Consider the following 24,021-nt stretch of genomic DNA (forward strand, 5'->3'; position numbering starts at 1 on the left):
CATCACTCGGGATTTGCGATGAACAGTCCCTGTTCAGCCGGCAGAGAGCCTTTGGCAAGTTCAGTTCAACTGTCCTTCCGGTAGGGATGGGCTCCTGCCATACTGGGTTGGGGCTTAATGCGAACCTCGTGGGGAACTTAAAGGAGATGGGTACTGGGTGCATGTGCTTGTGATGCCACGTAGAGGTGGTTTTGCAGGTAGGCCCATGGCGCTCGAAATCCGCTCTCTAGTACTCTCCTCTGGTCCTGGGCTGGGAGAGCGCCCGAGGCGGAGTTTCCCCGGATCGGCAGTCGTTCCTCCAATGGAAGCTCGCTTCTGGCAACGTGGGCACCGGGTTTGGGTGGCCTTCCTTCTTGGGGAGAATCCTGCCTCCATCGGGCTTGTAGAGCCCCCCCCACCGGGCTAACGCTCTTACACTCCCTTCGGAAGCGCCCGGTCTGCCGCAGTTAAAGCAGTCATCCCAGACCGTCTCCCTCGCCGTGGAGAGAGTGCCAGCTTGGCTGAGGAGGCATAGCTTGGTGGGCGGAGGATCCAATGTCCTGGCAAGCCTTAAGCATGTCGTGGCCAGTTCACAGATTTTTTGCCCAGGCCCGCGTGATTGCCCTGCGGCACTCCATGGAAGCTGCTTCTCCTTGCGGTAGGCGAGCATGAGGAGTTCGCTGCTTTTGGGCCCTCCCGCCATTCCTAGCACTCCGCTACCTGAGCTTTCCTGGAGCCTGTTCACAAATTCAGCGTAGGAGCTCTTGGGGTTTCTGGCCGGATGGAGAGGGAGGAAACTCTGCCAGCTGGCCTGGTCAGTACATTGGGGACCTCCGACAAATGCCTTATAGGTATGCAGAAGGTGACTGCATCAAGGGTGAATTTATGGCAGTGCCAAGTACAATCTGATCGTTGGGATTGGCAAAAGCGCCGAAGGCCGTGAAAGCTTACGCGGCGGTGTTTCGCCAGCCAGGCTGGCTGCTCTGCTTGAAGATTGCTGGCGGAACTCACTCTCCCAGACCACAAATTCGCAGGGCCCAGAGCATAGCGCGAAAAGGTGTATTTTCCAGTCATCTGGAACCATTAGGTGGTTCCTTAGCGTATGGCTTCCAGCATGCCTCTCATATCAGTAGGGGCTAGTGACTCCATCACGTCCCGCATTGCTTCTTATGGAGCTTGGCAAGGAATATTATAGCTCAGGGCGGCTAATCACTCGGGCCAACCTCACTTAACTATGCCATCCCCTCCTCCAGATTCGTGAAGTGCGGACAGTACAACGCACTGATTTTCGCATCGGCATAGATCTTCCGTCCAAGGTTTCCTTCTTCTGCAGATCGTACACACGCTATCATCTGCGGAAGTTTGAAACCCGGCCGTACCATTACGCGGGCGCTGACCGGAATATGCAGTGTGCAGTTTAACCCGAGGAAAGCGAAGGCGGAGACGGGGGGAGGAGGCGGCCGAGCAGCGGAAGTTTAATTGGGAGAGAAAGCCGGAATTTCGCGAAGGATGAGGGCAGAAGGGGCAGAGACAGGCCTTCAATTTCGTGGATGGAGAAAAATTCGAGGTTGAAATTGAAGGTGAAAGATCGGAAGGAGCAAGCGCCATAAGCCAGCAAGGGTCGAGGGATCTGCAGGCTGGATGGCGACAAAACATTGTCTCCGATCGCCAGTAACTTGGCGAAGTGACATCGTAGCGAGCCGAGGCCTCGAAATGCAGCGGCGAGTGCGCCTGGCGTTTTCCCAGTCCTTAAGATTCAATGTCCTCCCCCTCTGCAACCATGCGGCTACTGAGCTGTTTCAATCTCTCAACCAATTTATGCGCAGCTCCCCTTCTTCTACTGAGGGGACCACTGCCTGATGCCTCCGTTAACGCCTTCAGCTCAGCCTAACGCAGTTTCCGTCATAAGCCCTGCTCCTGCAAAGCCCCATACTCACACCGGGTGTTCTGGCCGGACGCGAGAGTGTCCTAGGACGATGCAAGCCCTGGATGCTTGCCGATCTAGAGGGACAGGGCGATACCAAACGCGGTGGGTCCCTGGATGCCGCCGATCCAGCCGGGATCTCTCGGTATCAGCGCCCTTCCCAGCTGCAGGCGACGCATGAGCAGGGGGGGGTGGAGGTCTCGAGGATTCCCGGGTTTCGACACCAGCTTGTAGCGTCGCGACTCCACGCGGTCAGCTGCAAGAACGTAGACGAGACGCTGAGATAACATCTGGTGGAGATCGCCAGCAGCGGAGAGACCGGAGGTCCGTTCCTAGCGAATCTCGCCTCTGCCAAGGGTTCCTGGCACCTTTTATTGTTACTCTGCTATCGTATGCAGGAGGAGTGACGGGGGAGTTCCGGGAGAGCGGGAGGTCGGGAGATCATCAGGTGATGCATGATCTCATCTGGCTAATGCGTCGCGAGAGGAGGGCGTGCATCGCTGCCTGGAGCTCAATCCTCACCTGCTGGGGCGCAAGACCATTGTCCCTGGCGCCTCCGGTGATTGGAGCTTTCAGACCGAACAGTTCACGCGACTTCCCATGGACTCATGGGGGGGTTGAGGAGTGGGGGTGTGATCGCGCACCCGGCAAGGTTGCCGCGAGGTCCGCTATGCGCACATGCCCCTAACGTTCTACTACGGCACTGCTGGGTCGGCAGTGCACTACTACAGAAAACAAAACAATGGCTCACAGACTGGACACGTTTATACTCTCCCCAAAAAGGAGACCTCAAAGCCTGCAACAACTATCAGTTCATCACATTAACCTCTACCGCAAGTAAACTGATGTTCAAAATCTTACAACAAAGTCTGTTACTACATATGGAATGAGAAATGCCTGATTTTCAAGCTGGATCAGAAACAGAAGAGACACTAGAGATCATATTGCAAATTTAAATTAGCTACTGGAACATACAATTGAATTCCAGAAGAATATCAGCTTGTGTTTCATAGATTACAGCAAAGCTTTTGAATGTGTGGATCATGAAAAGCTATGGTTGGTGTTAAAAGAAATGGTATACTACAACATCTGACTGTTCTGATGTGCAACCTTATACCCTGAATAAATTGCTGCTGTTAGGACAGTATATGGAGAAACAGAGTGGTTCCCAATAGGCAAAGATGTGAAACAAGGATATTTTATCTGTTATCTCTTCAACCTATATGCAGACCATACAAAGGAAAGGAGAATTAAATTTAGATGAAAGTGGAATGAAAATTGGTGGAAGGAACATTAACAATTTGATATATAGAGATATCACATTACTGACAGAAATTCGGGAGGACCTGAAACGGCTACTGATGGTTAAAGCAGAAAGAACCATAGCAGGATTACAGCTGAACATCAAGAAAAGTGATGACTGCTAAGAATTACATAACTTTAAGTTGAAAAAACTGAAATGGTTAAAGATTCTGTGTTCCTTGGTTCAATCATCAACCCAAAGGGATACAACCAAGAAATCAGGAGAACCCAGTTTTGAGACTGGGTAGGAATGCCTTGAAGGAGCTAGAAAAGATCCCTAAGAGTAAGGGTGTGTTGCTGGAAACTAAGATCAAGATAACTCATACTATAATATTCCCTATTACAATGTGAATACTTAAGTATTCTCCATGGGTGTGAAAGTTGGATGATGAAGAAAGCGGACAGGAAAAAGTTGATTCATTTGAAATGCGGTGTTGGAGGACAGCTTTACAGATAACATGGACTGTCAGAAAGACAAGTAAGTGTCTTACTTGTAAAGAAAAGGCTGAACTCCTCCCAGAAGCTAAAATGACCAGAGACTATCATACTGTGGTTACATTATGAGAAGACGAGTCACTGGAAAAGACAACAATGCTAGGAAAAATTGAAAGCAGGAGAAGAGGAACACCCAATATAAGACGGACTGACTCAGACAAAAAAGTCACTACCCTCAGCTTACAAGACCAGAGTATGGGTGTCAATGAAAGGAGATTTTGGAGATCATTAATTCATAGGGTCGCCACAACACAGAAGTGACTTGATGGCACATAAAACACGTACACACATTCAATACAGGTATCTGATTGTTGATGCTGCTAGCCACCATGAGCCCTTCAGGGATTTTATTTATTTATTAACCATAGAGTCACAGCTGATTTATGGCGACCTCATATGGTTTTCAAGGCAAGATAAATGCCTACCCCGATGTCATGACCCAGATTTTCCTTGGACGTCTCCCATCCAAATATAAGCCAAGTCAGGGCTGAGAGGGTACGAGTGGTTCAAGATCCCCCAGCAAGTTTTCATGGAATAAATGGACATCTTAATCACTGCACAACACTGGCTCTCACCTTCAGGGATAGACATGCTATAAACATTTTAAGATTTAAATAATCCTTGAGAGGAGGAGGAATTGGTCTGAAGTGCACAAGTTTTCTAAATAGATTTACTTTCCCTTTCAGGGCCCAGGAAACCCTGGCACTCCGTTCAATTTAGCTTTCAACTCTGCTGGGAGAAGGCTCAAACTTGAACACTGTGCTACAGTCTTTGAGTTGAAGCATATAAATAGACCCTTTGCAGTCTGTGGTCTTAAGACAGTTGTGGGGGAGAGGGGGTCTATAAGAATATGTGTGTTTGGCACAACTGCCTTTGCAACTGAAGAACTACCTTTATCTTAGATGAGAATGATGGAAGCTTTATAGCAGAAAACTGTTGTGCATTTATTTTGCAAGACAACATTAAAAATGGTTGTGGTGGGTTTTCTGGGCTGTGTGGGTTTTCCACCCAGTGTAACAGGCTTCCCTCTGTGATACAACTCTGAAGATACCAGCTACAGATGCAGGCGAAACGTTAGGAACAAGATCCACCAGACCACGGCCACGCAGCCCGGAAAACCCACCACAACCAGTTGAATCTGGCCGTGAAAGCCTTCGACAAAACATTAAAAATGATTCCCTGGCTAGACACAAGACACAAGACTTTCAAAGTTAAAGCATTTCAGATTTAATCAGTTGAGTCTAGTTCAAAATTATATTACTAGAACAAATTGAAAACAATACATAAAGCTGCCTATCTGTATCAATCCCACATTGGTGTTTCAAAATCAGTACAACTGCAGACAGGTCAGATACTGGAGTAATAAGCAGATCTGTGTCCATCTCACATAGTCCTGTCTGTTCCTAATACAGAGCTCTGTATTTGAAGTGGGGGAGAAGCTAAGGAAGTGGAGTTTGACTCCTCAGAAGCTTATTAAAATATCAGTAGGGAGGATAGGAGAGTCCCCCAATTATTGCATCAACAGATAAAAAAGAATGAAGTCAGCAGTTGAAGGGGCAAGACGTTTGCTTTGCAATCTGACTTATTTCTCAGCCTAGATTAAAATAAAATGCAGTTCCTAGCCGCAACTAAAGCTGCACATATACAAATGAAAAAAGAGGGTGCGACAGATGAAAGAATGCTTTGGATAAATTCTGGAGAGTATTCAGAATAAATGCAAATTTTCATAAAATGTGCCAACTGAGACACTATGTATAAGCCATTGCATATAGTTAATACATTAAGTATTTAGGTTTAAATCCATCTTGCTGATATCATAACACCAGCTTTTCCCACATTCTGAAATGGAAAGAGCCATTTTTGGAGAACACTGATATGTTCGATCCAACATAATTCATACAAAAAACTTCAGAAAGACTCTGAATCGCCATTTATAGTTTAAGAACATTTCCATCCTGTAGCATATGCTTTCAAGAATTAATTTTCAATTAGAAGACATTTTAGGATAAAAACATGAGGTGGGTGAAGTTCTCTGTGTTTGGTGATTTGGTTTTCATGGTCTCCAGATTTATACCTGATGCTGAGGTGCTCATTTTAGCAAGCTACACTCAAATCAAACCAACATAAGGGTTCAAATGCACATTACTTTGCACAGATTAATCTTGCCCCTAAGAAGCCCAAGCAAAGAATCCTTCCTGTCTCAGGTTGCAGGAATTACTAGCTGTGATAGCCTCATGGTGATGGTGGTGGTTGGGGATCATATCTGAGGGAACCAAAGAAATACTGGCAGACAAAGTAACAAATCACTTACGGTTGCTTTTGCCTAACACGAAAGTTTCAAAAATATGTACCTTCCTTGTCACACAGCACTAGCTAGTTGACAAGGACAGAGAGGGTGGTTGGGGTATGTGGACATCCAAGGAATTTTGAAGTGTCTCTCCAAAGGCAGATTTACATTCAGAGAAGTACTGCCTTTAGTACCAGAGGCAAAGGAGTGAGACTCCTCCAACCTCATTTGCAACTACCATTTGGACTTTCAGGTATGTGTGTTCAGTTACAGACACTCTTAAAGAAAGAAAAGTTCCCAAATACACTGTGTTGCTGAAGATGGAATCCCACTCCAAGGGATCAATTTTAACTCTACATTGACACACAAGACAACTTAACACTGGATATCAAGGTTTGCATCTCTCCTGCTGCTCTGAATTGTCATGGGATGCACATAGGATTCCAGCTAATAAAGAGAAGCAGGAAAAAGTCTCAAGACTTTGTATGTTTCTTGATTGAAAAACAATTTGGTCAAAATTTGGATCAACTAATTACTATAAAAGGTTTGCAATATATGCTGTATGGCAGATCCAGAAGCAGTAAGCCTATTTTATCCAACATTTGGTCTACTGTGTGACAAAAAGTCTGCTATATAGCGTATTTCTACAGCAATAGAAAAAGCTGAACAGAGCTTGGAGGTAACACAATTTGCTAGAGCAACCAGTGATCACAGGGGTACATTTTCTTCCAAGAACAAAAGTAATGGGTTATCAGAGTGATACAGCTATAGCCTACGAGGGTACACTCATGACTAGAGAAAATAGTTTTACACATTGTTTTTGGATACACCTGAATGGAAGCCTCCATGGCTGTACAGCAGGAAGGCTGTCCCATTAAAATCATGTCCTTAATCTTCTCCCACTTTCCCCCCAAAAGCTCAGTATGTACCTGCATGTTTTGTGGTAAAGACAGTACAAGACTTCCAAATGGGAATACCAGTAACACTGACCATCAGCACGTGATTTTATGAATACTCTAGTTGTACCCAAGACCCCCCACAAGCCAGAGCCGCATTAAGGGATATAAAACTGACATTTTCCAAAGACTGACATTTTCCAAAGCATCCTTGCTACACATTTGGGCCCAACTTCTCGCCCTCCCAGGTGGAATGGAGGCCTGGAATCCCTGCAGTCCTTATTGCCTTAATGAGGGGTATTTCCCAGGATTCTCTTGCCTGAGGAATGCATGGTGCTAAATGGCTCCAAATAGTTTCCTATTACATAGGCACATACTATTACAATTAAACACATGAGTAAATAAGTCTCTGAATATAAAATAGGGACAAAAAATTAATCAAAAGTTCAACAAGCTGGGGCTGAACAAGGGGGCTTAGTTTTATTCTCCCCCTCTTCTGCCCACTTGACTCTGTTTCAGAGAAGTGATGTTGAAAAAAAACACATTACCAGAAGCTGCTCATGACAAAAACAGGGTTATAAATATAAAAAAGGAATTCACTGTCAAGCACCAGTAACGTTGCCAGCTTTGAGCAGGCAGGGTGAACTGGAAAATGCTCCCAGACCAGACATTTCATCCAGGAGAAAATGGGGGTTCATTCAAAGCACTGCAGCTGCCTGGATTGCTTGTTGGGATGGCATGGAGAAGATTTGCCTCTGACGGTTCTCACTACATGAACAAACTTGCTGTCAAAGGTAGAATCTTTAGGCTGATATGGGTCAACTTGTCCAGGAAGCTAGAGATGTGCTCCCCAACTCCAGGCTTCGTGTCTGCCACCTTTAGGGTCTCAAAGAAGAGTGTTTCATGATTCAAGAACCACCTTCCAGCTGCTGCAGAATAAATTTGTCTCATTTTTAAAAAAACTGGATGTGAAGACCATCTGTTTGGCCTCAGCTGTCCTGGAGTGCTGGGATCCACCTAGGAGGTGGGCACAGTAATCCTGTTGCCAGCTGTTACTCCATAATGGCCCGATATAGTGCAGGCTCAATGTAATCTTCACGGTAGCGTGAGTTGATCACCCTCTGTCTTTTTCTCTCTTGTTTGACCTCCTTCTCTGCGAAGATCTCTGTGAACCGCATGTCAGAGGCAACAGACTGAAACAAAGATTGAGATGAGAGTCACTTATACGGAGCGCCATTTACACATACTGTTTACAGGTGGTCCAATTATTCCCAATTTCTCTTCCATAAAGGCAGGCAAGGACTAGGCTCTGATGTAGTTATAAACACAGTGTCACCGTGATTTTCAAAGGAGGACTCTGGAAATCAAGTCTGCCTAGCCATTCATATTTGAGCTTGTTAGGAAACAAAACAACCTATGTCCCCTTCATGGTATACACCTACCTCCCCTTCTAGATTTCTAAACGACAGAGTTGAAGCTGACGGGCTATTAATCTAATTTGGTCAGCAAATTTCCAGGGGATTCAAATGTGTACTCAAATTATCTAATAAAGCCTGTGCATATTTTACAATTTTTTTTGTGGATTGATATCTTAGCTTTCCTTTCTGATATTCATAGGGCTTCTAACCACAAAGATTCCTCTCACTTGATCACAGCTGGCGAAATGTCAAACAGGAAGGAAGGATTTCAAGAGGGCAGTGTCAGTGCCCAACAAAGCTCTGTGCACCTCCCCATGGCTAGAAGTAGCATGTTGAAAAAAGAGAAAAAGCAAACACCCCAATTTGTTCAAGAAATAAAATAGGTCTCTGGGCAGATTTCCTTGCAGAGTTTGCTTTCTTGTAGCACTGAGTACAGCAAGTCTTTCCAATAGCAGCGTCCACATGACCAGCAAGTTTAAGTTAAACAAAATGCTTGAAAAATTATCCTGTGGGTTACGTGGACTAGCACTGAAATGTTCTGCAAATAATGTTTAAAGATGCTTTAAAATCCTCAGCTGTACTAAAAGTTCTGGGCATCAACTGTCTGTCAGGACTTTGTAAGGCATGGAAAAACCAGCCCAATAACTTGTGATCATCTTTTGTATCTCGGCCTCTGTCAGCTTCCCTGTTTTGACTTACCAGCCTTGATCTGACCCTCTTAGGAAGCTCTTCATCAAGCGTATACACATCATCCCTCTTTGCCATCAATTGGGATCCGTCTTCAAACTCCACCTAGACCCAGAGAGTTCAGGGCAGGATTCAAATGAGCACAACTAGCAATCACATGTCCCATGCTTCTCAGAAATCAGAAAAATGCCTGGCCTCTTCTTCCACGCCATAAATCTCCTCAGGGAACCATGCATAGGATCCTTTTGTCTAATTTGATTCCATCAGCCAAGCATGGAATTTTCAAACACTCTCTAGCAATCAGAGTAGGTGTAAGGGCTTCCTCCTGCTGCTAATAACCAAATAAAATTTGTCCATGTGATCAGAATCACTGAGTAGCTGATCACACTTTGAAGTCTGAACAGCTGCACAAGCTTCAGAAGTTCAACTCTATTCACACATTTTACAGGAATTAATTTCAGATTTTTACTCAACTCCAATCAGACCACAGTAAATACTTCATCTACCACTTGTACAAAGTTCATGCAGTTTTCCAAACTTAGAAGGGTGGAGCTATAAACAACTTGTAAAAAAACAGGAAAAGAGGAGATAAGTCGTCCACTCTATCCCCCTTACCTGGTACATCTGGATGACATGTGAAGCCACAAATGTGGCTCCATAGAGATTACCATCTGTCCATCTCACTTGAACAACATCCCCTTGGGATGGCGGACCCAGCTGGAGACAATCTCGACTCTATTCATATGGAAGCAAGTGTTAGAAAGTTAAGCATTATCTATCAGTGCGTGAGTATAAGAAATAATTCCCCTAGAGCAGGGGTAGGGAACCTGCGGCTCTCCAGATGTTCAGGAACTACAATTCCCATCAGCCCCTGTCGGCATGGCCGATTGGCCATGCTGGCAGGGTCTGATGGGAATTGTAGTTCCTGAACATCTGGAGAGCCGCAGGTTCCCTACCCCTGCCCTAGAGCAACCAGCCCAGTCCCAGTTTTGCTGGAATTTAGGGGGTGGGGAGAAGAAAAGGCAAGTGTTAAGCACTTAGATAAGTGGGGTTCTTGCTCTCCCTTAGTCTAGCAGTAGTAATTAACCAGTCTGAGTTTTCACACTACAGTCCTATATGGTCTGTAATCCTAAACAGACTTGAAATTCATAACTTCTTTTCGGAACAGAGCCAATTCTGGCCAGTTCACCATAGTAGGTACATATGATCTTTAATTTTACATCAAATAGTAAATACAAAATAACCCAAGTGAGCATACAAAATAACACTGCACTCCCAGTAAGATCTGCACTGTTACCACAGCTCTTTCAAACTAGTATTATTTGGCCTCCTCAAAAAGAAAAAAGTTTACAGTCTATTCTTCAAAGTGTTACTCCAGGTCTCATTCAGGAACTTTAGAGATTTCCCTATTTCAATGATACTTAACACAAGGATATAGGAAAATTTTCATTTGAACTTTACACCCTCTTAGTGGAACAGGTCTTTTACTACACATCATACCACAATGTCTTCTGGGTACAGGTTGTCACTGAAGGACCCATCATCAAAGTTGACCTCATAAAAGGTTTCCTTGGTCAGACTGACCACCTCACATTGGTAGAAACGCCCATTCTTGTGCTTGCTGATCACTGGCTGCCCCACAGCCAGATCCTGCAGAGCAGCCTTGGCTCGCTGAAGAGACAGAGAAAAACAATTGAGATCTACCTAGTAGTAGTAGTAGTAGTAGTAGTAGTAGTAGTAGTAGTAGTAGTAGTAGTAGTAGAAGAAGAAAAAGAAGAAGAAGAAGAGTTGGATTTATATCCCGCCCTTCCTCTCCTGCAGGAGACTCAAAGGGACTTACAAACTCCTTTCCCTTTCCCCCTCACAACAAGCACCATGTGAGGTAGGTGGGGCTATTGATATTAAAATCAACTGATATTAAAGTCAACTTAGAAGATTTAGATTCCCAGAATGTCCCTAAACTTGTAAAAGGCTGCTGGTGAGCAAAGTACTTGCGTGCATTTTATAAACAGCTGGAAAGACCGAACCAAAGCAGAATTTATTTCCTCCCTAGAGTCCATTGTAAGTGAAATGCTCTCATAACCTTTCCTACAGAACCCATCAATTAATTTCCAGCATCCCATAAAATGGGATTATACATAAAATGCCTTTGAAATTCTGCCTTCAACTAAGTTGAGCTGCTTTACAATGTTATGAGGTCTGCATGCATGCATGCAAAAAAAAAATCTAGCTGAGTGTAAACTACATCAGCAATTCTCCATTAAACTCACCTCTGCTTGGGATGGGATCTTATGCCTGAAACAGGTAATGAAGACAACAAAAGGCCAGTCATCTGGCTGCATCATAACTCCAGCTGCTTGAGCACAGCTGACGTGGAAGGATGTAGGGCATCGGCCATGAGAACACTGCACACAGCAGCCAGCAATTCTCTTCCGGCGTTTTTTGCAGAAAACACATTTCTGTGAACAGAGAAATACAACACTGCAGTCTTGCAAGGAAGTTTCAGATCAATATATACAAGAGAGTTCAGATAACATGATACCAACATCCCCCGCCAAGTTATATCAAAGCCAGTTCTTCTTTGCACACTTCTTTTTGCATATAACAAAGTAAAAAATCCAATGTATAGGGCTGTGTCAGTTTTCAAACTCCATGTTTTGTGTATCTGTGTGCAATGATGCGGCTGGCCTCTATCCGGGCCAGGGCCTTTTACAGCCCTGGCCCCTGCCTGGTGGAACACTTTTCCACCAGCTGTTCGGGCCCTGCGGGACCTTGGTGAGTTCCGCAGGGCCTGTAAAACTGAGCTGTTCCACCGGGCTTTTGGAGAGGCTGGCCGTGGATTGGCTGCCCCCTGATGAGGCCCCTGCCATATATTGTCTTTTTTGGCAATGCCTTATACTGGCTCCATCTCTTTGTATTGCCGCCCCTCCTGGCCTTGGGACTGGGCGCCACCCATATGGGATTTAAGCTATTTCTGTTTTAGAATTTTGTATGCTGCTATTGATTTTAAGGATTGTAATTGTGTTTTAACTGTTGTTGGATATTATGTGTTGTGTTGTAAACCGCCTAGAGCCCTCCAGGGATGAGGCGGTCTACGAAATCCAAATAAATAATAATAATAATAAAAAAATAAGGAATGTGACACCCTAGGCTAAGTTTTGAAGTGCTGCTGGGAGCCTGCCCTGTGTAGGATCTAAGATTTGCATTGGTCTGACCCTAGTTAGCCAATTGAATGTATGGTCAATGATGTCCTTTGACCAATGAAACTGTTGCTGACCATGTGACCTAGGGAACAAATGAATCTGCCAATGTGACTGGGCACTCTGCGGCTGTGTCCAGCCCCCTGCAGCTGGGTCCAGCTGCCTTAGCAAGGCCTCTCCTCCAGCTCAGATGTTAACTGAATGGAATGTTAACTCCCAGGTCTGGTTTTCTTGGAGCTGATTACACTCACTGGTGTGAATTGCACTTGTACTCCCATCTCTCTTTTCAAAGGATCAGCTGTTAGCAACAACTTGCTGAGTTTCAGTAAAAGGAATTTCCACCTTTTCTAGACCTCAGCCTGAGCCATTGCCCAAAAGAAGAACTGTATTAAGAAACCAGTTTCACGTTAAGTCCAACTAGTGTAATACTTGAGAATCTAAACATAGGTAAAACCTGAAATCCTGAACCAATATAAAATGTGGAAACTTTACTGTAAAACACAAGAATCCACAAAAAACGAGAAATCCCATACAAGCTCCATACACAGAGAACATTTAGAAACCAAAAACACATGAAAGTGACAAAATACTAAAAGCAGACTAGCAAATTGATACCAAGCCCTGGGAACCTTTTGTCTGTTTTGGAATCCTAAAAAATCCTGGCCCTATATAGGGAGACAAATATATCCAACAAAATATAAATAAAAGCATTTTTCAGATATATTTTTGACTCTCCACAGCATGACTGAGCTGCAGGGAAAAAGGTTAGGAAAGACTTTCCTTCCTTGCTCATTATTCCAGTAACAACATCTAAGATCAACTTTTGGATTCATTAGACATGCCCTTGACAGAAGCACAATGCATCGCTGACTCACCCATTTTCGCTGTTAAACAAACAGGCAATGAACATCTCCTTGATCACCCCTTGTTCCCTTATTTGCTACTTTCAGAGGAGTCACAGCAATTTGTCATAAAGCAAACAAGCGTTTTTACCATGTTCCAAGTTTTGTTGGTTTTTTGTCTTTTTTTAAAAAAATCCTTAGCATTTTTGTATCTGCAAAAGACGCGAAAGAGCTGCACCATGCACCTCCTTCTTGTTCAGCATCATGTTAGTCATCTGTGAATGATATTTCATTCCAGGACATGTGCTCCCCAGCACCAGTCTGTGTTATCTTTTTCCAATGGTTCTCCCCCTACCCCAATAGCAGCAACGCACAAAGAAAATATTATCAGTTTTTAACCTCAGGAGAAAGACAGTACTCTTACTCATGGAGTAAGGAAATAGTCATGTAATCTATTAATTTATCCATCTAAGTGCAGTGATATTTTTCACAGAACAAAGTTTTCAACTTACTTAGAACATTATTATTCTACTTCATATATTCAAAGCAACTTTAAATGTTGCTCAGTGCTTCTACATCAAAATGCCTCAAGCATTCCTATATTTGCCTATAGCGTGTCATGCCACATATAAAGTGAGGAAGTATAAGCATTCAGTTGTTTAGGATATTCTATTTCCCATTCTTTCTTTGAATCATCAAGCTGCACTCTATCAGGTCTGGTCAACACAATACAAAGATAAAATTCAAATATGGCACAGATCAAGAACTTGACTTTGCACTGTTGTGAACCCTTGCCTAGAAAGGCCTTTGTTTCTATCTTGCCTTTCCTTCCAAATCTGTAACAATTACCTACTTGGGCAAAATACATCCATCTTGCAAGTAGATGACTATAAAACCTAAGACATGAAATTTGGATTTTTTTTTAGTGAATTAAGCTCTAGACAAGAGAACTGGGATGGGAGAGTCTCTCTGTGTGTGCAGTTTTATAGATTTTAACCTAGTATCTGCAATGCAGTACTCAGTACTAGTCTATGTTATCAGGCTAATTGCATGATTAATAAAAATGAGAAAGGCTTCAAATACAAAAAGCACAACAGAAACATTAAGCATTAAAGTTTCATTCTGTCCTCCTTTTCTACTAGCACATGCCTTCTAACCTGTTCAGCTTTGCTCTGCAGAACTTAACAGATGAAATAATTTCATAAAATGATGCTGTAGCCAATATTCCAAGTCAAAGAAGCAGAAACAGTTGCTTCCTTACCAGCCGGAAGCGCTGAAGAGGTATTTTGCTGACATCTACTGGACTGCGATCAGCAATGTTCACAAACTTGGCCTCCAGAACAGCCACAGCACACATAACATGGACCCACCTGACAAAAAATTAGAGGACTAGATGTCAGCACCCACGTATCAGAAGACATTGCAAGTATAAAATACAAAGACCCGTGTAGCTGTATAAACTGTCCTCCAAGTAGTCCAACACTACACTGAAACAATAAGAACTGGCTTCAAGCAGACAGCTGCTATTGTCACTCCAGCCTTTGGGATAAGCGCTAAGACAGGGATGTCAATCATGCAGGGGGGGGGGGGGAGAGAGAGATGCAGCACTCTAAGAGGGCTTATTAGGCCCATGAGCCAGCTGAGGCAACTGCCCCTTGCTCCTGATCTGGCCTGGCAAGCCTGAAGCAGGTTCACTAGTACAGGCACCCAGCCTTCCCCACTCTCAATCTGGCCTGGCAAGCCACCTGCCCCCCCCCCCAGCCCCAATCTGGTGGCAAGGCTGCTGTGGGCTTGCCAGCTGAGGCAATCACACCACCATCACCTCGTGCCAATCTGGGCTGGTAAGGCTGCTGAGGTAGCTACTCTCCCCCAATGCTGACCACTTCTCCCAGTGCTGATCTGGGCTGGTGAGGCTGCTGGGAACTCACCAGCCAAGGCAGCCACACAATACCCTCCTCCCCAGGATTTGTGGTAATCAAGTCACATCTGGCTCTTGTAATACATTCCTGCCCTAAGGAACATGTCTCTTATATCGTCCATGCCTGCGTTCAGAATGTACTTGCTGGCCTTGATATTAGCCTGCATCCAAGCACAAAACTGCTAGTTCAAATAGCAAGATAGCAGAAAAGAGAGAGACAGTCTACATTTAACTACCCCTGGAGACTCACTTGTTATCATTGGCTTTTTGAAGTGCACCTCCTCGAAGAGAGCACAGGCAGCAATCCTGTCAAAGGGGAAAAAAAGCCCCGTTATCAGACTCACACTTTTCTCAGGATCTCACCTTCCCATTTGCGACAGAGCCGTCCTCTGTTCACTGAACAGGCAAGAGTTCCACACTGCAGAGCATTAAACACTAATCACTTCCTAATGAGTTAAACTGCTTTTGTATTTGGGGGGGGAAAAGAGAACGAGCTCCAACTTTGTAGACTACAGAAGAGAAGTCATGCCTCTCTTATAGGCAACCTGCAGGAATACAGGGCCTAATTACTGGTTCATGTTGAGTAGAACCTATTTAAAAGAGCCCTAATTATCGAAAAGCTGCAGAAGTCTTCCCCTACAATAAAAATGGTGATGCAGGAACTCTGTTTTGTTCAGGTGGATAATACAAGATTCCTTCTTTTCTCCTTCGCTCTTTACTTTTTACTCATTCCTTTACCATCTTTCACACTCCTCCACTGCCTGTATGCTGTGCTACTTCTCCAGTCATCTTCAAGTTGCGCTAAAAGTGATGCGAGGACACAGATGTGGGGTCTAGGAGCCAAACTCTAGTTATCCTCCTTCTATGGTTCATTACATGGAAGCTCAATGGATGCCTGAGCTTGTAGCTTGGCTCCATTTGTCTTCATTAGAAGTATACATGTGCTCAAAACTACTTTGCTGCAATAGCCTGATCAGCAGAAAGAGATAAGGCGAGCATCCCTCACAAGTGAAGAGTAAATAAGGGAAGAATGGAGGATTTACATCCCCCATGTCAGTCACTCCTCACCAAATAAAATCCATTCTGCAAAGGTATATGAGCCTCTAGTACAGGATTCACCTGGATTCCCCCCTCCCCCCACCCGAATCCATGGCCCTGCAACGGTATGTGGATAGTAACTGAGGCTACTCCCCTCAATTTACTTTGCTTGGATAGATATTAAGTAAGTGGAGCAATTAACACTGTTATCTTGAAATGTTTCTGGTTCCCTTTAGAAAAACTGAAGCTGTCACTCCCATTCCATGTTTCATTTAATAGAACTTTTATTTAAAAATATATATGGGGGAAAGGGTTAGGCCCCACTTGGCAACCATTTTGTGGTGCCACCCATTGCTGCCTGAAAGAGAGCTCCAAGTTCAGACTCAGGCAAGTATTGATGAGTCAGTTCCTTTGTGATGTTCTCCATCCCTGGGCTAGCTTTAGAAGGGTTACCATAAACGTACCCATGAAAAGATTTCATATGCAAAAATGACTTCTTCATCGCATTTCCTTAAAGCCAGTTTATAAGCTTCTTTGAACTTTTTCTTCTCATTCTCAAAATTTTCATACATGCTCACACATCCCTAGTAAACATTCCAAAAACCTCTTTCATATCATGGGTGAGAACACTACAACCAAACAGGCTTTACCTGTACTGGGGACAGGGATGTCAGGTACTGCCTGGCACCACCAGGACCTTTGGGGCAGGGCAAGTGACAGACATGGCAGAGTATTTACCACAGAGTTTCCAGAGCATCAGTTAACATCAGACCTGGGGTTTCACCCAGATGTAACATCAACACATCATGCCAAGTCATGTCCATGCTCCACTGTTTTTTCCACTAGCGAGCAACTAAGGGAAGATCCAAGGACCCGGTAGCAGGAGAATGCCTGCTTGAGCCGAGCAAACAGAACCCTAATAGGGGCCATGTATTTGTACAAGGGAGTTTTAGCAAATGTTATGGCACGTGAGGCACTCTTACCTCCTCCAAAGCATTAGCTTTGCACCGGGAACACTTCCAGTCCTCTGATGCCTTTTCAGGTGCTACTCCGTAGCAACCTAAAAATGAACAGAATTTTAGTAGACTAAGCAACAGTTTTTCAATTAGGTAACCACAGTCAGGTCTCTGCTTAGCTCAAGAGTCTCCCATTTAGACCAGAGAAAGAGAGACAGAGAAAGAACCAATCAAAACGGACAGTGCTACTGGGTAACACTTCAACTCCAATCCACCAGTCAAATCATACTGAAATTTATCAAGGGCAACTGTAACACCAATACTTGCCCTGTCACACCTTTCAAAGTCAAATGACAAGTTTATATGAACAAACATGATCTGATTGTTAACAGATTAAATGGGTGGCTGATTAATGAACAGAATAAAATTGAAATGGAACAGAGTGAATTTCTGCTTTTAATTGTGTGATCTATTGAAATAGTCCAGACCATTAACAGCACAAGAAGCTTCTACAGCACCCTGTTCATATATCTCATCTGGCATCGTTGGTTGTTCAAAGTGCCAGGAGATACTCTATACTCTGTTTAGGAAACTTGAATGTGGCCATCTTAACAGCTGCTGATATTCCTATTATTCATCAGCTATGTCTTTTCTAAACACACATGTTGCTGGCTGTTAAATTTTGCAGTGACTGCATTTTCACTGTTCATCTATGCATTAAATAAAAGGAATGTTTTTGCAGTTGTTCTAAGTCTGGTGCATCTTAATTACTTTGGTATGCTCTAGTTCTATGCAAGCTGATTCTATTAATTTTCCTGTTAGGTTCCAGTTGCACAACGAGGATTATTTATTAACAGGTTTGACTGCAGAAGGCACTTCACTTCCCAGAATGCAACTCTCTAACCCAAGGGGTCCCCAATTTTTTTAGCCCTGTGGGGTCCTTTGGAATTCACAGTGTGGTGGATGCAGCCACAAAATGGCTACTGCAAGGCAGAGCAAGGCACAAAACAGCTGCTGCAGTTTAACTTCAATCACAAGGTGAAGATTCCTGTGGTGTGGTAACAGCTACCATCCAAGCAACATTTCTGAAGAATCTGAACAGCCAATCAAATCTCCAATAGCCAATCAAAAGCCTTGGTGGGCAAAGGCCCTATCTGGCCCAACTCTTGGCAGGCACCAGAAGAAGTGCTGGCAGCTACCATGGCACCCACAGACATCATGATGTGAACTCCTGCTCTAACCTTTCCCTGAGTTTGCCCCTCCTTACAAACAGCCTGTGACAGCAGTAATAACTCCATCCCCCCCCAATTTAATATGAATTAATGGAGAAGCTATAAGCTAATATCAGATGCCACAGCACTCACTGGCATGCACGCGGACCCAACAACGCTTGCAGGTGATCAAAAGGCTGGTGCCGTCTTCCTCCAAGTAAGGTGTGGAAAGACTGACATCTGTGCTGCAGCCAGTGGTAGTAAAGCACATCTCAGGAATCAAGGGTTTTGTTCTCATCTTTCCATCAGCAGCAGCCTGAGAGCTCTGGCCTCCACAATCTGCCTGCCAGAGAGAAAAAAATGCATTTTACAGCAGACCACACTACCTTTAATCAGAGTGTGGCTGTTATGGAAGACCGGACACTCATTTAGGTTGCCTAACAAGATGGTATTCTCTGGGTCCTGCTCTCAGTAAAGTAAAAATTTTTAATAGAAGATAGTTAATGACAAGATGATTGACAAATCAAAAGCAGCCTACACTGAATTCTGTTCCAGTGAAAAAAGTAACAATGGCCAAAAATTGCTGCCAAAAATTAAGCATAAGAGATAAGCCAACATATTCTCTGGTCAAGGCAGAAACCTTTAGTGGGTTATTTTAAACAAGCTGCCAAATAGCGATAGAACAGGCTAGAATGGACCCTATTTTCATCCATCACCTTGCAACTCCCTTGATTTTCTTCAAGCCACTCTATTTATAGCCTTGACCTTCATGGATTGCATCAGCCTGGTGGCTGGGTTTCTAGCAGAAATAGTAGGCAGCTCAAAAACCTAGGCTGAGCATGGTAGTGAAAGAGGCCGGCTGGGTAGAGCTCTCTCACTCTCAGCTGAAAAGTAGTCTTATAAGCAATTCATGTAGGGTGTGCATTTTTACTCCACTACTTCTCCAAGGAGCTTAAGACAGTGTGTAAAGTTCTCCCTTCCTCTATTTCACCATCATAACAATCCAGTGAGATAGGTCAACTGGAGAGTGTGTTTTCATGGTAAGTGGGGACTCAAATCCTGGTTTCTCCACAAGGTTTTGAAAAGAGAATGATTAGCAAGCTTTCCTTGCTCCACAATAATGGGACCAAATTAGCCATCGAACCAATGCAATGTTATACATAAAAGCAACTGGGTTTTACATGCTTCATCTAAATATAATAGAATAACAAAACACCTTCAAAATACATGGAAATTTAGTATCAGACATATCTCAAGCCCACCATAGTTTCTGAGGGGGGCTTTACAAGTAGTAATAAGAATATATTAAAAACTGTATTGAAAAGGAGCTTCATAATGTCAGGCACATGTAGTCTACAACAGATTCCTTTAACCATTTTATATTAGCCAGTGGAGATAAAGATCTACCACATACTATGAAGACTACATTGCCTGCTGAAAGATGCAGCACATACTTTTTACACAGAGGAGGAGGAGAAGGAGGAGGAGAAGAGGAGTAGTAGTAGTTTTGATTTATATCCCCCCTTTCTCTCCTGTAGGACTCAAAGGGGCTTACAATCTCCTTGCCCTTCCCCCCTCACAACAAACACCCTGTGAGGTAGGTGGGGCTGAGAGAGCTTCGAGAAGCTGTGACTAGCCCAAGGTCACCCAGCTGGCGTGTGTGGGAGTGTACAGGCTAATCTGAATTCCCCAGATAAGCCTCCACAGCTCAGGCAGCAGAGCTGGGAATCAAACCTGGTTCCTCCAGATTAGATACACGAGTTCTTAACCTCCTACGCCACTGCTGCGTTCTCACGAGACATAATAGGCATGAGTAAATGTCTACTTGTTTCTATCAGCTATATGTATGGCTTACGAGAAATTAACTGAATGAATGGAGAGAGATTTTTAGGATTAAAATGTTCAGTATTTAAACTGTCCCATGCAGACAGTTCACAAGCTCTATGACATTACTCCAGAGCACAGGATAAGAATGGCTCTTACATGGAAGAAATGTTGCATGTTAGACTATTGACCTATTGATAGTGGCACCAAAGTGGCACTATGTATTCTCTGTTTAGAAAATTAGCAAAGACCTATTTGAGGCAGCTCATAAAACAGAACATGGAGAAGTCATACAAATGTTAACAATCCTTTTTAAAAACCCGGCACTACTAGAAGCGGAACTCTTTGGCGCACTGCACAGGCTTGTAAAGAGAATTTAACCTGCTCACCTGGTAGGTCTGGAAAAGCATACAGACCGCGCAGTAGGGGGCCTGCTGAGCCATAGCTGCATTATACTCCTTTTCTGCCTCGAAGTTTGGAGGGCGATTTTGCCATAACTGACTGAGAGGCTTGGCCCATGTCTCCGTTTCCTCAATTTCTTCTTCTGGTGTCAACTGCTCTGACATTTCTACAGTAAAGAAAACAAAACAAAAAACCCTGACCAACTTTAGTCAAAGCACTGACAAAATTCACCTCATAGTGTCAAGTAAAGGGAATGTCTACAATATGGGCAAAGGCCTTCCAAATTTGACCCACTTCATAAGCACCACAAACTGGTACCACTGGTCTAAAGAGGGCTTGACTTTCTCATTTACCAGCTGGCAGTTTTTTCCCACTAACGTTTATAAACATGACTCTTGCCCATGTTGTAGGCTTCAACAACATTAAACAGTTAGCAAAAGGTTTTCTTTTGCCTTTAAGAATCAAAATCAGCTTAGTGAGGGAAGAGGGGTAGAACTTACCATCATCACTGAGGCCATCTTTCATCAACAGTGGGTGATGACGTGGGAGTTTGCTCAAAGGTTGGCGCCGCCCTTTTGCCTTCTTGCGATCTTTCACTGACCTTATATACTCCTTTGCCATCTAGACAAGATCAAGGAACAATCATATTAAAGAGACTAACCACAGTTTATCTAAAAACCACCTACTGGATTGATCTCTTCCTTTTAAACATACTGCAGAATCCGAAACTAAAAACAACTGAAGTTTTGACATGGCACTTAACAGCATTCTAAAATCATTTAGAAAGCAGACATACAAATATATAGACTATCAGCAACTTGGTACTTAAAACCATGTTCCTCTGTAAAATGCCACCAGTTTAAAGTTTACCTTATGTTTGTTCTAGTGATCAAACTAGCAGAATGGATTACACAAGACCTCTCTTAAGGAAATTGTCTGTCCCACAACTCATCCCATTTTAAAGCCACTGAAAGTTAAGGGCTGACCACTCTAGCTTGATCATATGCTATATCAAAATAATAGTTGCATGAACATTCTTCCCTAACCCCCCCCCCCCCCCCCCAAGTTCTCTCATACTTTTGCAAGCTCCACTTCATTCATGCTTGCTGTAGCAGTGGCTTTCTTTCCAGCGGTCCGTCCATTGTCCATGCCATTTGCTTCTTCCTTAGCATAACTGTGTACAGTCAGAACCTCGGCTTGCTCAAAAGCCTGCCTGGGGATGTCAGTGGGTTCACAATCTGAAGAACCAGAACACAGCGGAGATCCAGAATGAAGGATGGAAACTGGACTTTGTTTCAGAGCAGACTGGGCCAAGGTGGAAGACATGGAGTGAGGAACAGAAAGATCCAAAACAGCCGCCTCAGGCTCTTCTTCCTCTTCGTCCAATTTCACATTTTTTAGTTCTTCAAACTTCACTTCTGAAAAATCTGCATATTCTGGATCAAACACAATGTAAAACACGCATGTTAGTAATAGCTATTATCGAAAGGATATAAGCTATAAGAAAGCAAAATCCATCTGGGAACTACCAGCAAAGCAAGGGAACAGACAGTCACGTCAAGACTACTAGCTTGAACTGCCTGGTTGCCTGGGAAATTAGACTTCAGTCAGTAATCATATCCCTTGCCATCGTGCTCACCAATTCTCTAGGACAGGATGTAGGCAAGCATGTGGAGGCAAAATACTACATTTCATCATCATTGTTGATATATAACTTGACTGATATAATGGACAAAATAAATAGTTCTACGCTATGTCTTTAATGTGGATAACAATATATTTATTTATTTAGTGGATTTCTATCTCTTCCTTCAAATACATCCCAGGGTAGGTTACACAGTTTAACAATAAATCCAATATTACAATAAAAACATTATCTATCACATTTAAAAACTCCTTAAAACATATCTAAAAACCATTACCCAGTACCGAAAAACCCACCCTTTCCCTAACCCATCCCCCAGGTGTAAGTGGACAGAAAGTTCCAAGAAAGCCAATGGTTTGAGGGTAGATAGCATCAATCAGTCAAATGGCCAGGTGAAAAAGACAGTCTGAACCATGAGCTGAAAGGTGTATATGACAGCACCTATCAGACCTCAAATGAGAGGACATTCCATAAAATGGGGGTTACTGCAGAGAAATCCCTCTGTGCAGCCCCCACCTCTCCCTCACCTCAGAGGAGGAAGGAACCGTCAGCAGCCCCTCCCTACCAACGCCATATGACCAGTTATACTGTATGTACTCATAAATTTTCAGGCACACAAAACATCAGATAGCCACTTTTGGAACTATTTTGGTAACAGGCCCCCTTCCAGAAAAATGGAAAAAGAATGCAATATTTTTTCCAGTTAAAGAACAAGAACATAATATGATATCATCACTACAAAGAATCCATCTAGCTTTTCTGAAGCTTCCTTGAGTATACAGTAACACTCCAATTTAAATAATATGTTAATTTACCAGTTTGATTCTTCTTTTAATACTAAAACAATCTTATCACCTTTAAACCCAATTCAGGATGTTACTGGAATAAGGTGCCTGAACAACAGTATGAATCAGGTTCCAGTGGCAAAGCCTACAGTGAAATGGAATGGAGTACAGCCCTAAATAAATGAACAGTTACCTGAAGGCGCTGGTCCTTGGTCACCTTGCTGCACTGGCTCTCTAGCGGGCCCAACAGGAGACTCTGCCTCATCCATCTCAAACGGCACTGGAACCAGCTCTTCCTTGGGGAAGGCCTCACTTTGGCTCACTTCTTGGGGCACCTCCAAACAGACACGATGACGCTTGGTTCCGATGCGATGCTTGGGCAAACTGGAAATAAATATATATATATATATATATATCAATATCTATCAATATCTATATCTATCTATATCTAAATTTAAAAAGCACAAAGAACAAGCTAGCAGTTCAGATGATTGTCTATAAAGATTAGCTGGGTTATGACGTTCCTGTAGTATCCAGAATACAAAGCAAGATACACATATAATCATGGAGACAAAATCGCACCCCTGAAGAAAAAGGTGAAATGCACTTCACACCACTGACTCTCCTCACCGCAGGATAATCCATTTGGTTTTCATTGACATTACTGCCTGAAGTAGGTTTTGTAGTATTCCCAGCTCTCAATTGCAAGTACTACTCATTTAAAGAGACACATGACTACAGTATAACATCCTGAGTGCAAGGTGTGAATGACAGAAGTCATTCAAAATTACCTTTGCAAATGCAAATATTCAAGGCCAGCAGACCAGCTATAGGCTGAACTAACTGATCTTCTTCACTCTTACTAACATTTCCTGTTTTTATCTGAAACTGATCCAGCCACTGCAGGGAAACTTCAGATTAATATATATTTGTGTCTACCATGTTTCCCCAAAAATAAGACAGTGTCTTATATTAATTTTTGCTCCCAAAGATGCGTTATGTCTTATTTTCAGGGGATGTCTTATTTTTCCGCTCCACAGCTGCATGCTCTGGTGTTCTGTTCGACGGGCATGCTTCCAAACAAAAACTTTGCTACATCTTACTTTCGGGGGATGCTTTATATTTAGCACTTTAGCAAAACCTCTACTATGTCTTATTTTCAGGGGATGTCTTATTTTCGGGGAAACAGGGTATGTTTCAAGTCAGCTATCA

At 43.4% G+C, this 24,021-nt stretch overlaps 1 protein-coding gene across 2 annotated transcripts in view; it reads right to left on the reverse strand.

The window, feature by feature from the left end:
• Positions 1-4,911: 4,911 nt before the first annotated feature.
• The window catches only part of KDM4A (lysine demethylase 4A), a 30,746-nt gene continuing 11,636 nt past the window's right edge, over positions 4,912-24,021 (reverse strand). For both annotated transcript variants that reach the window (XM_048496940.1, XM_048496941.1), the window contains exons 10-22: positions 23,003-23,193; positions 21,457-21,815; positions 20,880-21,000; positions 20,367-20,545; positions 18,307-18,496; positions 16,970-17,046; positions 15,199-15,254; positions 14,292-14,400; positions 11,259-11,447; positions 10,489-10,659; positions 9,604-9,723; positions 9,001-9,093; positions 4,912-8,076 (exon numbers count right to left, since the gene is read on the reverse strand). In XM_048496940.1, the coding sequence (XP_048352897.1) occupies positions 7,936-8,076; positions 9,001-9,093; positions 9,604-9,723; positions 10,489-10,659; positions 11,259-11,447; positions 14,292-14,400; positions 15,199-15,254; positions 16,970-17,046; positions 18,307-18,496; positions 20,367-20,545; positions 20,880-21,000; positions 21,457-21,815; positions 23,003-23,193 (1,996 nt within the window). In that variant the 3' untranslated portion in view covers positions 4,912-7,935. The remainder of the gene's footprint in view (positions 8,077-9,000; positions 9,094-9,603; positions 9,724-10,488; positions 10,660-11,258; positions 11,448-14,291; positions 14,401-15,198; positions 15,255-16,969; positions 17,047-18,306; positions 18,497-20,366; positions 20,546-20,879; positions 21,001-21,456; positions 21,816-23,002; positions 23,194-24,021) is intronic.

Source organism: Sphaerodactylus townsendi, linkage group LG05, assembly GCF_021028975.2.
Source record: "Sphaerodactylus townsendi isolate TG3544 linkage group LG05, MPM_Stown_v2.3, whole genome shotgun sequence".
Taxonomy (NCBI): domain Eukaryota; kingdom Metazoa; phylum Chordata; class Lepidosauria; order Squamata; family Sphaerodactylidae; genus Sphaerodactylus; species Sphaerodactylus townsendi.